Raw genomic sequence first — 21713 nt, 5'->3', positions numbered from 1 at the left:
ACATGCTGCACAACACACACATTGCTCAAAACATACCTCCCCCCAAAACACACCACACACACACAAACCGCACAACACACACAACGCTACAGACACACAGCGCTCCACAAACAACGCAACACACGCAACACACATACAACACCGCTCTCACCCCCCGCGACACTCAGAACATGTACAGCGCCCTACACAAACACTTGGTAACTACACACAACAACATCTATATATATATATATATATATATAACAAAAATCATACATGAACTACACAATACGTAAATTCTAGAATACCCGATGCGTAGAATCGGGCCACCTTCTAGTATATATATATTTGCCTTATTCTGTCTGTCTGTCTGTCTTGCTCCAAAATTGTGTCCTTACGGTGACACAAAGCTGATTGGCCGCTGGGCTCGCCATGGCCCCGCCCCCCGCATGGATTGGCCGCTGGCCTCGCCTCTGCTCCGCCCCCCCACGGATTGGTCGCTCGCATCGGCCTGGCCCCGCCCTCCGCATGGATTGGCCACTCGCCCCGGCCCTCTGCACGCATCGCCAGACATAACCTTGCGATGCTGGGATCGTGACGGAGCCGGTGAACGCTGGTAACCATTATACACATCGGATAACTAAGGTCCCTTAGTTACCCGATGTGTATCATAGTTACCAGCGTACACCGGCTCCCGGTACACATGTGCAGGGAGCCGGCATTATACTCCTCTCCCCCCAGGACTACTCCTCCTATTATAGTCCTCCTATTATACTCCTCTCTGAGTATAATAGGAGAACTATTATAGCATGGGGGATGGAGCACGATGGGGTGCGCAGCATGGAGGATGGAGCACGATGGGGAGTGCGCAGCATGGGGGACGGAGCACGATGGGGGGTGCGCAGCATGGAGGATGGAGCACGATGGGGAGTGCGCAGCATGGGGGATGGAGCACGATGGGGGGTGCGCAGCATCGAGGATGGAGCACGATGGGGAATGCGCAGCATAGGGGATGGAGCACGATGGGGGTGCGCAGCATGGGGGATGGAGCACGATGGGGGGTGCGCAGCATGGGGGATGGAGCACGATGGGGGGTGCGCAGCATGGGGGATGGGGGCACGATGGGGGGTGCGCAGCATGGGGGATGGAGCACGATGGGAGGTGCACACCTCCCCCCAACACACACACCACACACACACTGGGAACCACAAACACCGCCATACACAGAGACCCACACACACAGACAACGCCGCACACACACAACACCCAACACACAAACACCGCGGCATACATAAATATACGCACATACCGCACAACACACACATTGCACAAAACATACCTCCCCCCAAAACACACCACACAAACCACGCAACACACACACACACACACACACACACACAACGCTACAGACACACAGCGCTCCACAAACAACGCAACACACATAAAACACCGCTCTCACCCCCCGCCACACCCAGACAACACCCAGAACATGTACAGCGCCCTACACAAACACTTGGTAACTACACACAACATATATATATATATATATATATATATATATATATATATATATATATATATATATATATATATATATATATATATATATATATATATATATATATATATATATAACAAAAATCATACATTAACTACACAATACGTAAATTCTAGAATACCCGATGCGTAGAATCGGGCCACCTTCTAGTATATATATAATTATACACACACATTTATGTGTCAAATTGCTTTTTTTTTTCTTAAAGCAGGCAGTGTTTTTTTTTTTTTCTTGTGCGATTTCAAAAAATAAAAAAAAAAAAGCCCACACCCCGTGTTTTGATGTGTGGGCATGCAAGAATAACAATGGTCATATGGCAGGTGACAGGCTCATCGTAGCTGCTTGTGACTCTGACCCTTTCTTTCTAAAATCCTTGTCAATCCTATTTAGTGTCAAGCTGCATTAGAGAACTATCCAAGATCAGAGTAACTTGAGCATTCCCAGTCGGCCGCCGCTCCCCCGCAGTCAGCGTGGGGCTGCTGATAGAAATTCGTTTTCACATCCTATGTTGCTTACAGGGCACCTTCGAGCAGAAGAAGTGGACAGCATGCTCCTCCGGATTGACAGCGGTGTTGAATCGGCTTTATCTTATGCTAAAGCATGGTCAAAATACACCAAGGACATACTGGCCTGGGTAGAGAAGAGGCTTAATGTGGGTGAGTGCCTTCTCTTGGTGCTTAATGAGCTTTGGAATGAAATCTGTTGCCAGGCTTGTGCTTCAGACTGTCAGTAATGTGATTTCTGAATTACCGCCTGTTTCACTGACTATTCTTCATCACTTTTCTTTCTTTTTTTCTTTTTAATCATAATCTGTATCACTGTATGTTTTTCTGTTTTCCATTACAGAAGCTGAAGCTGCGAGAAATCTTGCAAAAATGGCTGAAACCGCAAAATCCATTGTCGGGCCACAGGTTGGTCGCAGTTCACATGATCATTTACTAAATTATCATTGATTTTACATTTCTACTATTGCTTGATCAGTTACTTTCGTCTTAAACCAAACGCTCTGGCATCAGTATTGTTGGTAGACCGGCTTACATTTTATTCCTGCTAGGCCTTATGTAGGAGGCCATATTGCTCCCAAGTGTAATTTTTGTTTTCTGGAGGAAAGAACTGACCCCTGCTGTTTTACTGAACTTGCTCCAACTAGACTAAAACTTTTTTACCTTTCCATATGATAGTTTATAACTTTTAGATTGATCTGGTCCGACCAATGGGACTCCCACCATTTGGCAGAATAGGCCCCTTTTATACCCATTAGGATAGAGTGGCAGTGCGCATGCTCCACCGCAGCATCATTTATTCCCTATGAATGCCGAAGCTCTGTATTCACCTTTCTCTAGCAGCCCCATAGAGAATGAATGGATGAGGGTCTAGTATACGCTTTTACTACTCCATTATAGTGTGGGGATAAGTGCCCTATTGTGGCGATCTTCTGCAGACCCCCTTTGATATAAGTCATCACCTAACTTAAGGTCTAATGGAAATAAACCTTTAAAAGGAAATAAATAGACTTTTTTTTTTAAAGGGAATCTGTCAAGTTTGTGCTACCTCATCTGAAACCAACATAATGTAGGCAAGGAGATTCTGAATTCAATGGTGTATCACATAGATTACTGGCTGAAACCGTTCTGAAATAATCAAAGAATTTAGAGTCAGGAGCACACACCATGCTCTTAATAGAGATTGTACATTTCATTCACAGCGAGGGCGTGCCAGACTACTGTGCACATGAGTTTCTAGTCCTGTAATGATAGTTTAGGTAAAAAATTGATTGCACACACACTGATAAGAGAAGCACAGTTGCTTTTTTCTTTTTTAACCCCTACAGCATGCTGTCCTCAGCTTACATAGCAAAAACCTGCTGATAGATTCCCTTTAAACCCTTCTAATTATGTATTACGTGTAGGACAAATGTATTAGTAAACTTACCGATTGTGTCTTCCCTGGTTTCCACTGCTTCTCCGATCCTCTTCTGACCCATTTGTCCACTATTTAGCGTTGGCTCACACTTTATAGGGCAGTGATTTTATTTATATTTTTCAACATAAGTCTATAAGTGAAATAAGTATCCATAAACTTCCAGTAACAAAATGACTTCTGCTCTACACACAAACCCCTGTGAGATCCAGCTGGTTGGTTTTCATGTAACATGGGCCAGAAGGGGAACGGAGCAGTGCGGAAAATCGGGGTAGACTGCAAACGTTGGACTTCTGAGGCCACTGATTGTCCGCAGCTTTACCGCGCTGGATCTTTTTGACAAAAACTGATGAGGGGGGGGGGGGGAACGGGACCGTCAGAGCATGAACTGGCCAACACCCCATCTGAGATCTTACTAAAGTTTAGATGAACCCTCTAATACAGGGGTGGGCAATTAATTTTCCCATGGGACCGCATGAGAAATTGGGATTGGTTTAGAGGGCCGGACTAATATAATTAACTCAGTTCTACCCAATATACTACATTACAACACCCCCTCCATATACTACACCTGTAATAAACTACACCACTACACCCACATATACTACACCTGTATTATACTACACCCCCTCCATATACCTGTAATATACTACACCCCCAGATACACCTGTATTATACTACACCACTATATAATACCTGCGATATACTACATCATTACACCCCTATATACTACACCTGTAATATACTACATCACTACACCCCATATACTACACCTGTAATATAGTATACCCCCATATAGTACACCTGTAATATACTACACCTCCATATAGTACACCTGTAATATACTAACCTCCATATAGTACACCTGTAATATACTACACCTCCATATAAAAAAGGGGGGAGACCCCGCTCACCTGCTCTGAGATCAAATCCGGACCGTGCAGAGGAAAGGAGGTGGGCAAACTCCTAGCATCAGGCAGACAAAAAACAGGATTTTCCAGCAACAGGTCCAAAAATAAGTTAAAACTAGAAACTTTATTGCATGTCCATTAAAATATTTCCATCATGCATTCAGGAAAAAATACAAATAGAAGGACGCGTTTCCAACATTCTAGTTCTTAATCTGTCTCTAAAGGATACAGACTGACACAATGGTGTGTCCCCCCCCCCCCCTCCCCCCTCCCCATGTCCCCTCTTTTTTATTACCAGTCATCATGTGTCCAAATCTCTTTCAGGATTCAGTATCTCTTGCTTTTTGCCCGGCATCCTGTGTCTCCTCCCACACAGTCACATGGGCGTGACGTCATCGCAGGTCCTGCAGGATGGCTTATTCCGTCTGCTGTGCAGGTCAGGAGCACTCCTGCTCTGCTGCAGCTCAGAAACGGCTGGTGGGCCTCTCCAGGTCAGGGGCCCCTCTACTGACACTGGGCTGCCCTGACTCACAGGCCGGCCCCCTGACGGTCGCATTGTCGGCCACTACACAGCGGCACTACACATAGGGGCCCGGCAGCCGGCTCTGCAGAGCGGCTGCCGGGCCCCTATAACCCTGCTGGCCAGGTTGCAGTGGCGACCTCTGCGACCGCGGTCGTTACGCCCCTGACCCCATGTACTACACCACTATATACTACACCACTATATACACAACACCATATACTACACCTGTAAAACTACACCACTACACCCCCAGTATTAGTCACCATTCCCCCCCTCCCCCATTGTCCCTCCTCAGCTTATTAGTCACTACTTACCTCTCCCTTGTTTTTGTCCCCTTCCTCAGGCACCTCCATACAGGCCCCCCGCTGAGCTGCTCCTTCTGTTGTACGGACCCCCGCTGAGCTGCTCCTTCTCTTATATGGGCCCTGGCTACGCTGATGCTGTTCTGCGAAAGGCCCCCCGCCGCTGCTTCTCTCTGTAAAGGCCCCCGCTGTGCTGCTCCTTCTGCCGGGCGGGAACTTTTGAAATGACACACGCAACGCAGTACTGATAACATCAGAGCGCGCGCGTGTCACTGACAAAGTGCCGGAAGGGAACAGAGGAGAGACTCCTGCGTTCCGCTGCCTGCACTTACTGTGCGGACCTGCAGGATCTCTCCCAGCCCGGCACGCTGCAGCCCGGCTCCACTGCACCGGCTGAAGACGGGCGGGCCGGTCACAGAGAGGAGGCGGGCCGGATGTGGCCCGCGGGCCGCCCCTTGCCCAGGTCTGCTCTAATATATAATCATCTCTTTAGAATGGCGGTCTTGGTCCCCCTTTTGGAAAATATGCCTATATACTACGGGGTCAGGCTCGTCCAGGTTGTTTATTATTATGCTTATTAGAGCTTTTCTATTGAGCGTCAGTCCTGTGCTGCCAGCGGCTTCATAACATCAGACACCCGATGCTGCCGCTCTCTATATTGCCCTTTTGTGAAATTGTTTTTCCTACTTGTTGCCATGCAGCGGGTCCTTGAATATCAGCAGATCTGTCCAACTTGGCACTTACATGAATAAATCTATTCACCGTGTGCTGTTTGTTTTCATTTCAGGAGTTTATGCCATTCCAGCCAATTTTCACAACCGCTTTTCAGAATGACATTGACTGCAGCCAGTTATGTCTCCAGACCATCAGTGCACTTCAGAGCAACAAGTTCATCCAGGTGAGACGTAGGAGCCGGCGTGCTGTCATTGTGTACGTTAAGTGTGTAACCGTTGCCAGGAAATTTCTGCCATGGTGAAAAGGGAAAGTTATTTTTATTTTGTTTTTTTCCACCAATCAGAAATTTGCCTCCGTTCAAGATGTATCTGGCTGTATGGTGGAATAATAAATGTAATCCTCTGAAAAGTCATGGACACTTGAGAAGATTCCAAGGTCGCCGTATAGAGAGCGGAGACCCCTTTCGGCTTTGCTCATTGATTAAAGAGGTTTTCCGAGGTTATAACAAAAGTCTGCAGTGACTCTGGTTGTAGGCTGTCATATTGGGCAATGCAGCGGTATTTCCGGCACAAGCGGGAGGTCACGTGGCCGAATATATACAATTTTCATAGTTGTGGGGCCACATGCCAACTAGACTGGATTGGCTCCTCTTAATAGAAGTGGCATGAGATTGTCCTGATAAGACTAGTCTGCATGTGACCACAAGTATTCAACACGCAAATATGTGGCCACGTGATCTCGTGCCGCAAAGGGTCACAGTTCAGAAGTTTGCAGTCAGCGCGAATCCAGACTTTTGTAGCCTGGACAGCCCCTTTAACTTTACTGAAAATCCTACACAGTGCTCCATGCACACTGCCACTGATTACATATGGCCAGATCTTATTACCAGCAATCTCTGGGCAGTGCCAAAGGAGTTCGGATGAGCTATAGAGTCCTTTCATTGTGGAAATCAATCAGTTTTCATGTAGTCTGCTCCCATCGATCACTTTACGTTACCATAGTAATAATTTTTTTTTTTTTTTATTTTCTGACTGTGTGCAGCCATCTATGGGAGTGTTTTCTATGCAGTCTGTGATCTGTGCATAGGTCCTTGAGTAGGGAGGGGGAAGAGGAGAGCTGTGTCCATTATCTATTGTGAATTGTGTATCCTATGTTATCTATATATAGGTGTTGGGCTGCATTTATATATTGGCCGATCGTGGCCATTAAACAACCGCCGATCAACTATGTGCAAAACAGCCAGTGATTGGTAAATGGTCTGTTCCGCCACCATAGAACGATTGGAAATACAATTCTTCTACGCGCATATATATGATCATTTTGTTGGGCAGCACGTCATTGTTTTCACAGGACAATGTGCTGGCGAGAGTTGTTTTTTAAGCTTGCGTAAAAAAATAATCCAACAAATGAGAATTTAACGCTTGATTGACGACCTGTCTAAATGGGCTGTTACCGGTCATTGTATTCCTGTATATGATCTTGGAATCATTACTGAAAAGTGATTACTACAGAATAGAAAGTGTTTATCGGTAAAAAGAGAGTGAGTTCAGGATTTCATTTTCATATAGTGAAATAATTTAATTAAATAAAGACCAAACTTTCTTAAAGGGGTATTGCCATTTCCAAGTTCCTAACCCATTATGTAGTAGGTGTAATAATAAGAATATTGGCAAATACCTCCAATTAGAAATGTAGTTTCGTTTTCTTGATATAGCCATGTCTCTTACTCATGTGCAGGGCATTACAGAAACTTAGTTGTTGATGATTGTAACCATGGATACCCAAGTTTCTGTAATGCCCTGCACATGAGGTAAGAGACATGGCTACACCCACTCACACAGTGACCGTTAGTTGTTGATGATTGTAACCATGGATACCTAACGGTCACTGTGTGAGTGGGTGTAGCCATGTCTCTTACCTCATGTGCAGGGCATTACAGAAACTTGGGTATCCATGGTTACAATCATCAACAACTAACGGTCACTATGAGTGGGTGTAGGCATGTCTCTTACCTCATGTGCAGTGCATTACAGAAACTTGGGTATTCATGGTTACAATCATCAACAACTAACGGTCACTATGTGAGTGGGTGTAGCCATGTCTCTTACCTCATGTGCAGGGCATTACAGCTTGAGCATCTATGGTTACGTCCACTCCCTGTAATGCCCTGCACATGAGGTAAGAGACATAGCTATATGAGGAGAACTATACTACATTTCTAAGTGGAGGTATTTGCTAAGCTTATTATTATTACACCTACTACATATTGGGATAGGATCTTGAAGATGGGACTAGCCCTTTAAATATGTTTTAACGTCAAAGCATTTAAACATCGTCATTTTCTGATGACACGTTCCCTTTAACGGGACTTTCCCTTTAAGGTTTCTTACGAATATTGGTTCTCGTGCTCATACTATCAGCATTCACTGTTTTTTTTGGGTTGTTTTTTTTATATAAACATGTTAAACATAATTTATAGATATTTATATGTTGAGGCTGGTTGCTGGGGATTCTGAAGGTGCACACATGGATTAGATGAAAACTGATAAAAAAAAGGGGATGGCTGTAAATTTCAGCACAAAAGTTGTGAAATCTCACTTCCTCCTCCCATGGATTGTCCTCCAGATACGCTCCAGTATGTATTGTTTTATACACGCTTCACGTGCAGGCTCCTAACAGTCTTATTTTGCCTCTAGCCTCTTCAAGCCCGAAGATCGGAGCTCGACCGACAAAGGAAGGAAATGAAAGACCTGTGGCAGAGAGAGCAGAAGAAAATGGTTGGTACTCAGGAGTTCTTATCCGCTTCTGCTCCTCTCAATTTTTAGGCTGTATCTGCCTCTGATACCATAATTGTTAATTATACCCACATTACACCTAGTGCAAACCTGCAACCACACAAGGAATAGGGACTTTCTGTGCTATAGTAACACAACCTGACCATTGTCAGAGATCTGATTACTACAATTTTGTTTCTGTAAAGTCATGCAGGCTGATATTTTTAAGTCATGCATTTCCTATGAGCCGCATTCCCTTAAAAGGGAACTGTACTTTCAACAATCTTTGCATAAATCAATAGTACAGCCAATATAAATAAACTGTAATTTTTTGACAAATCTCCTTCTTTATCCACTTATGAGCCATTTCTCCAAACTCTCATGCCTCCTGTACTCCCGATCTGCTCTGAAAAAAACAACTGTGTAATATATTTTGACAAAGAAATCTGCTTTATCCACTCATGAGCCATTTCTCCAAACTCCCAAGCCTCCTGAACTCCCTAACTGATCTGAAAAAAACTATGTAATATATTTTGACAAATCTGTTTCTTTATCCACTTATGAGCCATTTCTCTAAACTCTCATGCCTCCTATACTCCCTATCTGCTCTGATAAAAACCCACAAAAGTGTCCTGTTACATCTCCTATCATACTTCATAGAAAGGGGAGAAGGAGAGATGAACATAGTGAGGAAACAAGCAGAGGGTGGCACAGAAGAATAAGCGGATCTCTGGAACAAATCTTTTATATCACCACTGAGCTAGATTCACATCTACACTGCTCAATACTGCTGTAATATGTCTCACACACTGCTGCTCCTTCTGGCTGTGATTGAAGAGCAGGTATCCCTCTGTGTATGGGAGACCTCATTACAGCTAGATGTCACTTAGCAGCTCAGATTCCACTTCTGAGAGCTTACTTTTTCCACTAACTGTTGTCCTTATCTGTTTACATTTATGGCAGGACTACTTTTTTTATTGGTTTGGCATGTTGAGTATTATTTTGCCCTCAATTTTAGGTTTAGTTGGGCATCCTAATCTAAAGGAGTCTGTTAAACGTTCCTTTGTCATGCAGTTGGGTTACGTTGATATTTTTGGTATTTTTGTTTTACACCTTGTGGTTTCCGTTGTTGTTTTATGCAGCAAGAGTTGGAAACCGCTCTTCGGAAAGCCAAATTAATGAATGTACAAAGGCAAGACGAGTATGAGAAAGCAAAATCTAGTACAATCCGTGCGGAGGAGGAGCAGCTTAGTATTTCTGGAGGACTCATGAAAGATGGGAACAAACAGGTGGAGAAGAGGAGACGCTTGGAGGAGGAAGCCTTACAGAAGGTGCGAGGTGGAAAGGGGTGGTAAAAAAAAATAAAATAAACATCTAGGAATATATCCAAAGTTCGATTTTATCATTTCTCAAGTACAAGTTTAAAAAAAACACTTTAATTTTATATCTGATTATTGTGCACGTAGCCAGCTCAACAGCTACTTTTAAGAGGTTTTCCACTACTAATGTGACCCTCTTTCGATTGTCCTAACTCTTCCTAACACTTTCCGAATATACTTCTGCTACTTACCCTGCTCCTGTAAGCTTATTTATCTGGGGAACATATATTACTATGTTGATGTTTTAGCTTTGATTAGTGTTTAGCGAGTAGATGACTATTTGTACTCACTATGGTCTTAGCGAGCACTGTCCTCTACTCGCATATTCGTTACGAGTAGCGGGCGCAGTGTCAGTCAATTGGAAATACTCGCTAAGTAACGAGTAACCCGAAAGCCGTACTTTTCAAGCGAGGAGCGAATAGTACGGCTTTCAGGTTACCCACTACTTAACAAGTATTTCCTATTGACTTACATTGCACCTGCTACTCGTAATGAATAAGCGAGTAGCAGACAGTAGTCGCTAAGAGCATAGCGAGTACGAATAGTCCAGCTACTTGCTCAACACTAGTTTTGATCCTTCCTGTCTGGAGACCGGAATCAGACAAACTGAGCAGGGCACGTCACTGGCGGGGGGTAGGGTCTGGGTGGGGTCTGAGAGGCAGCAGTCTGGGCGCACATGCGCAGATCACACTTCACTATCCTCTCATACTGCGTTACCATGCAGTGCTTTGATGTGACAAGCGCTGTCATGTAATGTAATATACTATCTAATGATCGACACATCACAGCGCTTGTTACATGAAAGCAGATCAGAAGGATCAAAGCTAAACCATTAATATAGAAATATACTCTCAGCAGAGAGATCGGCGTATAGGAGCAGGGTAGATGGCAGTATATTAGGAAAGTGTTAGTTTGGAAGCGTTAGGACAAATAAAAGGGGGTCACATTAGTGGTGGAAAACCTCTTTAATTGGCTTGGTTTTCCGTAGCATGAAGGCAAGGTGAATGGCTACCTGTTTCCTCCAGGTAAAAGGAGGCTCAGATGTAATTCTATTTTACCTGCATTAATAATGTTGAATTATATTTTCTAGGCAGAAGAAGCTAAAGAATATTACAAGACTTGTGTAGCAGAGGTGGAAGAGAAAAGAATGGATATGGAAAACGTGAAGAGTGAAATATTAACGCAGATCCGAGAGCTTGTCTACCAATGTGATCTCACCCTGAAGGCTGTAAGTGGAGCTGGGATTGTTTTCCACTCAAGTCCTTAACGGTTGGAAATGTGTGACGTCCAGAAAGTTAGATAAATGAATATTTATGGAGATAAAAAAATGGCTGAAATGATGTTTAAGATCATTATTGGAAGGTAACAATCACTTTTGAGAAGATTAGGTAACGTGTTATTTCAGCAACGATTGATCTCGGACTGTTTTTCACAATATCTGTGGACGTCAATGCTGTAGTGTTAAAGGGGTTATCCACTGTTTGGAAAACTCCTTTCTTAAATACTATACCCCCCTGCGTAAAATAAATATTGGTCACTCCTCTCCCGCACCAGTGTTGTACCGGTGATGTTGGTGCTGGTTTCATCAGGACTTGTGAGCCTCCGCTGATGGGCTGCCTTGCCCATATTTTAGGGCTGGTCATGGACTGATAATCTGCCGGCATCCAAGGACTAATGATCCTAGATGACAAAAAGGGAAGCATTAACGTCTCCATCGTAATTGATTACATGGCATTATCCTCGTAGTTCTCCATTTTGTCCCCATCTGTTGGCTGAACATGCCTGTATTGTTTAAGGGAGAAGTGTTCCATATACCAGTTACAGATCCACTCAGGAGTGGTGTATCTTGAGCCAGGGATGGGACCTGTTTCCTAGCTGTGAGGTCTGGAAAGCCGATGCCAAAGAACAGTTTGGACATGTCTCTATGATCTCACAGGAAGAATCCAGTCCCGTCTGACAGTAAATATAAGGCTTCTGCATGGAGCCATAATGATATTATACTGGTGGGAAAGCAGCCTTATACAAACATGCATGGACCACAATCATTCCATCAATTCCAAGTATTAGAAATTGTGCACCCGGGGGAATCTCACATTCCCTTGTCTTGAAATGCATGTTTACGAGTCAGCGAAGATGACAGCGGCACTAAAAACCTTTAAGAAAACACACCCTGACTTATATGATTATAGAAGTTTGATCCGCTGTCATCTTTAGAAATAAGCACTGTACGAGCCCAACAATTTTTTTTTTAATTGCATTCTTTTAACTCCTTAAGGACACAGCTGAGTGTTGGTTTTTGCATTCCCTTTTTCCTCTTTTGTTTTTTGTTGTTTTGTTTTGTAAGATTTGTTTGTAATTTTGAAAGACTCCTTTTATTTTACCATATAGTGGCCAAAAAAAATGAGAGCAAAAAATGGCAAGCGAGGTGAAGTAATGAACAAAACACAATCCCTCCATTATTTTTGGGGAGTTTAATTTTTATGATGTTAATTGTGCAGATAAAAAATGACATGGCAGCCTAACTATTCTTCAGGTCACTACGATTAGGGCAATACAAAACCTTGTAAAGTTTTGTTGTTTTTTTTTGTTGTGTTTTTTTTTTTTTTTTTTTTTTTTTTTTTTACCATCAAAGTAATTTTAAAAAAAAATAAATAAACCTGTTGTACGCTTGTTTGTATAGCGAGCCGGCGTTTTCTATTGGTACGGTTATGGGTTTTGTTCTACAGTTTAATCACTTATTGCATTTTCTAGGAAGCGTTGCGACAAAAAAAAAAGCAATTTTGGCTTTTCACTTTTTTTTTTCTCTTTTGACGTATTCCGTACAAAATCACGGTTTCCTATAAAGTACAGCATGTGGCTGTAACTTCACAAGGATAGCAAACATATTGTCGATGAGAGAGCCTTCAGCAAGTCCCTGTCTCCCATTAGTGGCTGGTGGGGCATTGGCTGCCTGAACAAATGCCAGGGCTGGATAATGGCTCTTAGATGCTGCTTTCCGTGCTTGACAGTGGTATTTTAAGGGGTTAATGGAGGATTCTGCAATGTAATCTGAAGACATGCTGCAAGAGTTAAATCAGAGACTTCAACCCTGTGTCTGTTATCTCACACTTCTTTTTTCTTTGTCGCTCCATTGGGAGACCCAGACAATTGGGTGTATAGCTATTGCCTCTGGAGGCCACACAAAGTATTACACTTAAAAGTGTAAGGCCCCTCCCCTTCTGGCTATACACCCCCAGTGGGATCACTGGCTCACCAGTTTTGTGCTTTGTGCGAAGGAGGCAACACATCCACGCATAGCTCCACTTTTTAGTCAGCAGCAGCTGCTGACTATGTCGGATGGAAGAAAAGAGGACACATATAGTGTCCCCAGCATGCTCCCTTCTCACCCCACTGTATGTCGGAGGTGTTTGTAAGGTTGAGGTACCCATTGCGGGTACGGCGGCAGGAGCCCACATGCTGATTCCTTCCCCATCCCTTTTTACAGGGCTCTGGGTGAAGTGGGATTTACCGGTCTCCAGGCACTGAGACCGTGCTCCATCTACAGCCCCTGGAGAAGATGCTGGATGGAGCGGAGTACATCAGGGACATGGCCCTGCTTCCTCAAGGTACTCTGTGTCCCCGTGCATTTGGCGCTCACACCGCAGCATGCTGGGTGTTGTAGTGCGCCGGGGGACATCAGCGCTGCGGCGCCTGTGCCATAGCCTCATTCAGCTTAGCTGAAGCAGGCACACTTATGGGACTCGGCCGCGCCGGCCGCTGGGACTGCGGCACGGCTGGCACTTGTAGTGCGCCGGGGACTTCAGCGCGGCCTGCGCTTTTACGGCGGCCGCGCTGATAACTACAGTCCCCGGCTTTTGCGGCCTGCTTCCGTTCGTTCCCGCCCCCAGACCTGCCAGTCAGGAGAGGGGCGGGACGCTGGCCACTTCTAGGGCGGTCGCGCCGGCCGCTGGGACTGCGGCGCGGCTGGCACTTGTGGTGCGCCGGGGACTTCAGCGCGGCCCGCGCTTTTACGGCGGCCGCGCTGTTAACTCGAGTCCCCGGCTTCTGGGCCTAGTCTCCCTTCGTTACCGCCCACAGCCCTGACAGTCAGGGTAGGGGCGTGTCGCTGCAAGTGCAGAGCTGAGAGCTGGAGTATGTTTTGCATACTCCACCCCTCTCACTGTGTGCAATTCCCGCACTTTCTCAGGCACGCCCACGGCTTCCTTCTCTACAAGGACACCGGCAGCCATTAGTGTCAGTTTCTGTACGATACAGAGACAAGTGTGGAAGACCCTGGCATTCTGATAGTCACACAATCGCTGTAACAGGCGTTAAGCAGCACCTGTGGTGCTAACCCCACTAGTGCAGAAGTGCACTTATAGATATGCTTGTACTATATACATTGCACTGTTTGGTCGCACGTTGTATATACCCTCCTGGATTATGCGGAGGAGTTATCAGCATATTCTCTGTGTAAAACAAAGGTGCAGAACCACATGTTTTTCTATACAGCTGGTACAGCATGTACGGCTATACGGCCGGCAGGTACATAGACTCCCATTGTATGCACTAATGGCCAGGGGATGAGGACGGTGTCTGCAGTATTTACTGACAGTTTTTCTGAGACTATGGCTATGATACTAGAAGCCTAGCAGTCCGGACATGTCTCTCACAATATGGGCACTGTTGAATCATTGATCCATGGCCCCCCTCAGTGTGAATAACTAACAGCTCCGGGAATGTCACACGCATCCCAGAGTCACGGCTCTGCACGGACGTCAGTCCCAGACAGCCTAAGTGGGCTCGCTATGAGCGGCCTCGGTTTCATCAGGGTCCTAACAGAAGGACTCGCTGTGTAATGAGGCGGAAGTAGCGGCTCAGGATTCTGATCCTGAGACCGCTCTCAATCTGGATACACCTGATTGTGACGCCATAGTAAATAATCTTATAGCGTCCATCTATAGAATGTGGGTTATTTCTCACAACTCCTCCAGTGGAGGAGTCAGCTTCACGTATTTTTCTGACAGAGAGGCAGTCCAGGAACACCACGCTTATCCAGATATGCGCTTCTCCAAACGGCTTAGGATACACGCTATCCCTGTCCCCTGACTTGGTCAAGGACTGGACCCAATGTCCAGAGCGGCATCCTCCAATCTCCAGGCTTGTAGCTAGATCCATAGTTGCAGTGGGAGATGGAACTGCAAACTCAAAGATGCCACTGACAGACAGATGGATCTCTGGTCGAAAGCCATCTATGAGGCTGTCGGCGCACCGTTGCTCCGGCATTCTCTCCCTTGGGGCACTCCAAGCTATTTCAGCTTGTCTTACACAGATTGACACGGTTACACGTACATCTGTGCCGCAGGTGGCATCCTTAACCTCTCAAATGTCTGCATTTGTTTCTTACGCGATTCAGGTTGTCCTGGACTCTGCGAACCGTGCGGCGGTAGCCTCCGCTACTCCGTGTTTTTAAGCAGAGCCTGGTCTGCTCGTTAAGTGAATGGAAGGCAGATTCTGCTTCCAAAAAAGGTTGCCTAACCAGTTGCCTTTTTCTGCTGACCGACTGTTTGGTGAGCGTTGGATGTAACCATCAAACAGTCCAGGGGTAAGGATTCATCCTTTCCTCAGCCCGGACACAACAAACCCCAACAGAGCTAGAGGCAGTCGGGGTTTTCGGCCTTTTCGAGGCTCGGGCAGGTCCCATTTTTCCTCGTCCAAGGTGGACTCAAAAGGATCAGAGGAGCTAAGATTCTTAGCGGGCTCAGTCTCGCCCAAAAAAGCGACAGTCGGAAAACCCGCTTCCAAGGCGGCTTCCTCATGACTTGCGGCCTCGGTCCGTAGCAGGCTCTCCCGCCTTGGCGATATTTAGCTGCCATAGGTCAATGACCATTGAGTGTGAGACATTCTGTCTCACGGGTACAGGATAGAGCTCACTTCTCGTCCTCCAACTCGATTCTTCAGAATTGCTCCACCTCCCGGCCGGGCCGCTGCTCTTCTGCAAACAGGGTGCACTCTATAGGCAGAAAGAGTGATGACCCCCGTTCCTCTTCAGGAACAAGGTCACGGTTTTTACCCCAAATTCTTTGCGGTACCTATAACAACGGGCCGTTCCGTCCCGTTCTGGATCTAAAAATGCTCAGCAAGCTCGTGGACACCAGGCGGTTCCGGATGGAATCCCTCCGCCATGTCATCGCTCAAGGTCCCAAGGATATTTCCTAGCATCATTAGGCATCAAGGATGCTTATCCACACGTGCCGATTGATCCAGAGCACTAGCGTTTCTACGCTTCGTTATAGGAGACGAACACCCTCTGTTCGTAGCTCTACCTTCCGGCTAGCGACAGTCCAACTGGTCTTCGCCAAGGTCAGGGCAGCAGTAGTCACAGTCCTGCACTCTCAGGGTCACTCTGTGGTCCCGTATTTAGACGATCTACTTGTCAAGGCACTCTCTTAGGAAACATGCCAACACTGCCCGAACGTTGCGCTGGAGACTCTCTAGAGTTTTGGGTGGATCATCAACTTTTTAAAGTCAGATCCGACCCCGACCCTATCGATAACATATCTAGGCATAGAGTTTCTTACTCTCTCAGCGATAGTGAAGCTGCCGCTAGACAAACAGCATTCACTACGGGCTGCAAGCTCTTCTTTAAGAACCAGTCGCACACATTGACACGCCTCATGCACTTCCTACGTAAGATGGTAGCAATGGAGGCAGTTCCTTTCGCGCAGTTTTACTGCGTCCACTACAATGGGACATTCTCCGCCAATGGGACGAGGAGTCGACGTCCCTCAACAGAGTCGTCGTTCTTCTCAGGCGGCCAAGGAATCTCTACGGTGGTGGCTTCTTCTCACCTCTTGGTCAAAAAGAAGGTCCTTCCTATCCCCGTCTGGGCGATAGTTACGACAGACGCGAGTCTATCAGGGTGGGGAGCAGTTTTTCTCCACTACAGCGCTCAGGGTACGTGGACTCAGCAAGAGTCCACTCTTCAGATCAATGTTCTTGAACACAGAGCAGTGTATCTTGCCCTACAATCCTTCCAACAGCGGCTGAAAAGCAAGCATATCCGACTTCAGTCGGACAGCTCCACAGCGGTGGCATACATCAACCACCAAGGAAGAACGCGCAACCGGCAAGCCTTCCAGGAAGTCCGGCAGGTTCTGATGTGGGTGGAAGACACGGCATCCACCATATCCACAATTCATCCCAAGTGTGGAAACTAGGAAGCTGACTTCCTAAGTCGCTGAGGTGTGGCCGAAAGAGTATGGTCTCCTCACCCGGACGGGTTTCAGGAGATCTGGCGCCGCTGACAGAGGCCGGACGTCGATCTAATGGCGTCACGGCACAACAACAATGTGCCAGCTTCATGGCACGGTTTCACAATCATCGAGCTCTGGCGGCAAACGCCTTAGTTCAGCATTGGTCGCAGTTCCAGCTACCTTAGGTGCCACCTCTGGCATTGTTGCCCAGAGTACTGCGCTAGATCAAGACCGACTGCGGCCGCACCATCCTCGTCGCTACAAATTGGCCGAGGATGTGTGGTACTCGGTTTTGTGGTGCCTCACGGTAGGCTAACCGGGGGCACTACCAGACCAATCAGACTGGCTGTCTCAAGGGCCATTCTTCCATTTGGATTCTACGGCCCTCAACCGGATGGTGTGGCATTGAGTCTTGGAACCTAGTGTCCTCAGGATTACCTCAGGACGTGGTTGCCACCATGAGACAGGCTAGCATACCAACGTCCGCCAAGATTGACCACAGGACGTGGAAGATGTTCTTATCTCGGTGCTCGGCGCGGGGTGTTTCTCCCTGGCCGGTTGCATCGTCTATGTTTCCTTCCTTCCTGCAATCTAGGTAGGAAAATGGGTTGTCGCTCAGTTCCCTTTAGGGACAAGTTTCAGCGCTATCTGTATTTTTTCAGAAACGACGACTTCCTCAGGTACGCACGTTCCTACGGGGAGTTTGTCTTCTCAGCACTCCGTACAAGCGGCCGTTAGAGCCCTGAGATCTGAACAAGGTTCTAATTGCTCTCCAGATGCCGCCTTTCGAGCCTTTGAAGGATGTCTCCCTTCCCGTTTTTCACGGGAAGTGGCCTTCTAGTAACGGTCTCGTCTCTTAGGAGAGTTTCCGAGCTAGCAACGCTCTCATACAAACTCCCTTCCTGGTCCTTCACCAGGACAGGGTAGTTCTGCGTCCGGTTCCGGAATTTCTCCCTAAGGTGGTATCCCATTTTCATATCAATCAGGATATCACCTCACCTTCTTTGTGTCCTCGTCCAGTCCATCAATTTCAGAAAGATTTGCATCTGTTGGTTCTGGTGAGAGCACGCAGGTTCTACTTTCCGCATGGCGCTCCTGCGCCACCCGGATGCACTCTTTGTCCTTGTCGCTGGTCGGCGTAAACAGGCGCAAGCTTCCAGATCCACCCTTGCTCGGGGGCTCGAGGCACCAATTCTTGAAACCTACAGTTCTACTGGGCTTCTGGTTCTCTCAAGGCCGAAGGCCCATTCTACCAGAGCCGTGGGTGCATCCTGGGCATTACGGCACCAGGCTACGGCTCAGCAGGTGTGTCAGGCACCCACCTGGTCGAGTCTACTTACTTTTACCAAGCATTATCAGATGCATACCTACGCTTCGGCAGACGCCAGCCTAGGTAGATAAGTCATTCAGGCGGCGGTTGGCCACCTGTAGGAGAGGGCCGTTTGACGGCCCTATCATGAGGTATTCTTTTACCCACCCAGGGATTGCTTTTGGACATCCCAATTGTCTGGGTCTCCCAATGGAGCGACAAAGAAGAAGGGAATTTTGTTTACTTACCGTAAATTCCTTTTCTTCTAGCTCCAATTGGGAGACCCAGCACCCGCCCTGTTTTCTCGGGGTTTTTCTGTTTTTTCGGGTACACATGTTGTTCATGTGGTATGGTTCAGTTCTCCGATGTTTCCTCGGATTGACTTGGTCTTTAAATCAGTTATTGGCTTTCCTCCTTCTTGCTTTGGCACTAAAACTGGTGAGCCAGTGATCCCACTGGGGGTGTATAGCCAGAAGGGGAGGGGCCTTACACTTTTAAGTGTAATACTTTGTGTGGCCTCCAGAGGCAATAGCTATACACCCAATTGTCTGGGTCTCCCAATTGGAGCTAGAAGAAAAGGAATTTACGGTAAGTAAACAAAATTCCCTTCTTTTTTGCAATGTTAGCTTAAGCCTGTTATTTTTATCATTAGTGGGTCTCAGCTGCTTGTGAGCTCTAGTCCGACTCCATCCCACGCCCCTTCACTGTGATTACCGGTGATTAGCAGTTTTTGTCTATGGAAATGTACACTGAAAACCTGGTGTGGGCTGGGGCAGCTCTTAGAGCTCTACTACAAGCAAAATCTAAAATTTTTCACTGTGTCAGAACGGCTGCTGCCACTAATCTAAGTGATTAGTGTTGAACTCAGGGCCTCTTTGTCTACATTCTGCTGCTCTCAGATGACATAGCAAAAACCTGCTGACAGATTCCCTTTAACGGTAGTTACTGACAATGATGTCAGAGGTACAATGCCGACTGTGTAAAACAGCCAGCATCTCCCATGTGTGGAACGGGTTTAGTACCTAACTCACACCATATCTATTAAAACTTTTTTTGGGGCTCTCCTGATTATGGTGTATCGCGATAATTTGAGATCCTTTTGTTTTTGCCTGGTAAACACAGGCATATGTATTATTGGTATGAAACTCTGGACTCTGGAGTGAATGCTTTTGAGAGCCCGTTCGGAAGCGCTTTACGTTGAGTCGGGCATTTCAATGACTTGTGCAGCTTTGTAGTTTTGCCAGATCTTTCAGCAGGTTAGATGGCGCGGGTGCGGAAAGCCTCTCCTGGGGTATATATCCTGAAAAGGCTTTTTGCCATAAACCTTTTTGTTCCCCCTTAATAATCCCAAGATGAGCCCAACCTTGTAGTAAAGGACATTCCCATCCTTTGAAGACGGACAACCATTCTGATCTTGCCTATTTCATCTCTTACTGTGGGAAGATGAAAACGTGTTTTGGTCTAAAAAGATGATTCCCGGTCACCCCAAGTTGGAATAAAAAGTAGCTCTTTCCTTTTGAAAGCCGTCCAGCGTAATAAAGCCCTTCACTTCTGGTATCTTAGGACATTGTCCTCGCCTCTCCTGCCATAGTGAAGGGCCTTGTACAACAAATCTGGCCTGTGTGCGCCCGAGCTGTGACTGTTGAACCAGTGTTCTCACTTGTAATAAGTTAATTATTTCGCTGAATGAGCCTTTTCTTACCGGGGTTGACAATCTTTTAATCCTTGAGTGCCTTTCCCTTAATATGGAAGTGCTTCAAAGTTCAGTACTTTGGGCAGACGACAGGTTGTGTCTAAATAATGCAGCCCCCTGTGCGCAAATAGTAAGAAGGCTCTGTGATATCAAAGATGTTACTGCATTGTATGTAATGGATATGGATGATCAGTGTGGGGTAGTCTCTGTAGTGGGGTACATTTTGAAGAATGGTGTAAGCCTTTGGTTAAAATCCAGCATTATATTATAAAATTAGAGTAACTGTTATCATTCTTGATTTTAATTTTTTTTTTTCCATAAATCAATACTAATATATTTATTAATTTATTTAGCGCTATTAATTCCACACACATAGCTTTACATACAATGGCAACACTGTCCCCATTGGGGCTCACAATCTAGAGTCCCTATCAGTATGTCTTTGGAGTGTGGGAGGAAACCGGAGATCCCGGAGGAAACCCACGCAAACACGGGGAGAACATACAAACTCCTTGCAGATGATGTCCTTGGTGGGATTTGAACCCAGGACTCCAGCGCTGCAAGACTGCAGTGCTAACCACTGAGCCACCGTGCAAAAATAAGTAACTTTTGTAATATATCTTATCAGAGAAATCCACTTATTTCTCCTCCTAGACTAATAATTCACTCTCAAGTCAGGTATAAAATCTCTATTTGGTCAAGATAGCATGTCCCATTGTTGAGATAAGAGATTACAGTTACTGCTAAGAGTTTATGGAGGGGGACGAGATAGAGGCCGACCCAGACATTCTGCTTCAAGTTCTCCAGAAATGGCACTTATACTTTGAAACTATGATGAAAAAAAAAGGTAAAGTGTAACTGTCATTTCATGAGAACTTGCAGTAGAATGTCTGTGCCCTCCTCTAGCTTCTACATGGGTTATGACAGTTAGTGTTTATAAGATTCTATGTAGAGGGGAGGCACTAGAGGAGGGCACAGACATTCTGCTGCAAGTTCTCCTGAAATGACAGTTACACTTTGAAACTATGATGAAAAAAAATAACTGCCGTTTTAGGAGAACTTGCAGCAGAATGTCTGTGCCCTCCTCCAACTCCTCCCCTCTACATAGGATATGACAGTTGGTGCTTATAAGATTCTATCGGAGTAAATAGAAAATTTGTCTTAACTAAATACAGATTTTTTTTTTTCCCATTTAAGTGAGAGTAAAAAAAATCAATCCAGGAGGAGCGAGAAAAAAAAGCTGGTTTGTCTGATAAAATATATTAGGCCCTGTGCACACTGCGTTTTTACCCGCGTTTTTACTGCAGAAATTTCTTGAGAAAATGGCTGTAACTTTTCTGCAGACATTCCCCAGCAAAACCTATGGAAAGAAAAAAAAAGTAACTGTGCGCACACTGCGTTTTTTTTCTCAAAAACATTCCTTCTGCAGAATTTCTTGAGAAAAAGAATGAGCAT

At 45.9% G+C, this 21713-nt stretch overlaps 1 protein-coding gene across 3 annotated transcripts in view; it reads left to right on the top strand.

Moving 5' to 3' along the window:
• ARHGAP29 (Rho GTPase activating protein 29) overlaps window positions 1–21713 on the top strand; it is a 163258-nt gene that overhangs the window by 125123 nt on the left and 16422 nt on the right. For all 3 annotated transcript variants that reach the window (XM_075322355.1, XM_075322354.1, XM_075322356.1), the window contains 6 exons: window positions 2056–2193; window positions 2384–2448; window positions 5981–6091; window positions 8565–8645; window positions 9785–9973; window positions 11112–11249. In XM_075322355.1, coding sequence (XP_075178470.1) covers window positions 2056–2193; window positions 2384–2448; window positions 5981–6091; window positions 8565–8645; window positions 9785–9973; window positions 11112–11249 — 722 coding nt within the window. The remainder of the gene's footprint in view (window positions 1–2055; window positions 2194–2383; window positions 2449–5980; window positions 6092–8564; window positions 8646–9784; window positions 9974–11111; window positions 11250–21713) is intronic.

The sequence above is a fragment of the Anomaloglossus baeobatrachus genome, chromosome 8, assembly GCF_048569485.1.
Source record: "Anomaloglossus baeobatrachus isolate aAnoBae1 chromosome 8, aAnoBae1.hap1, whole genome shotgun sequence".
Taxonomy (NCBI): Eukaryota; Metazoa; Chordata; class Amphibia; order Anura; family Aromobatidae; genus Anomaloglossus; species Anomaloglossus baeobatrachus.
The sequence above is the reverse complement of the archived record's forward strand: the minus strand, read 5'-3'. Positions and strand labels throughout refer to the sequence as shown.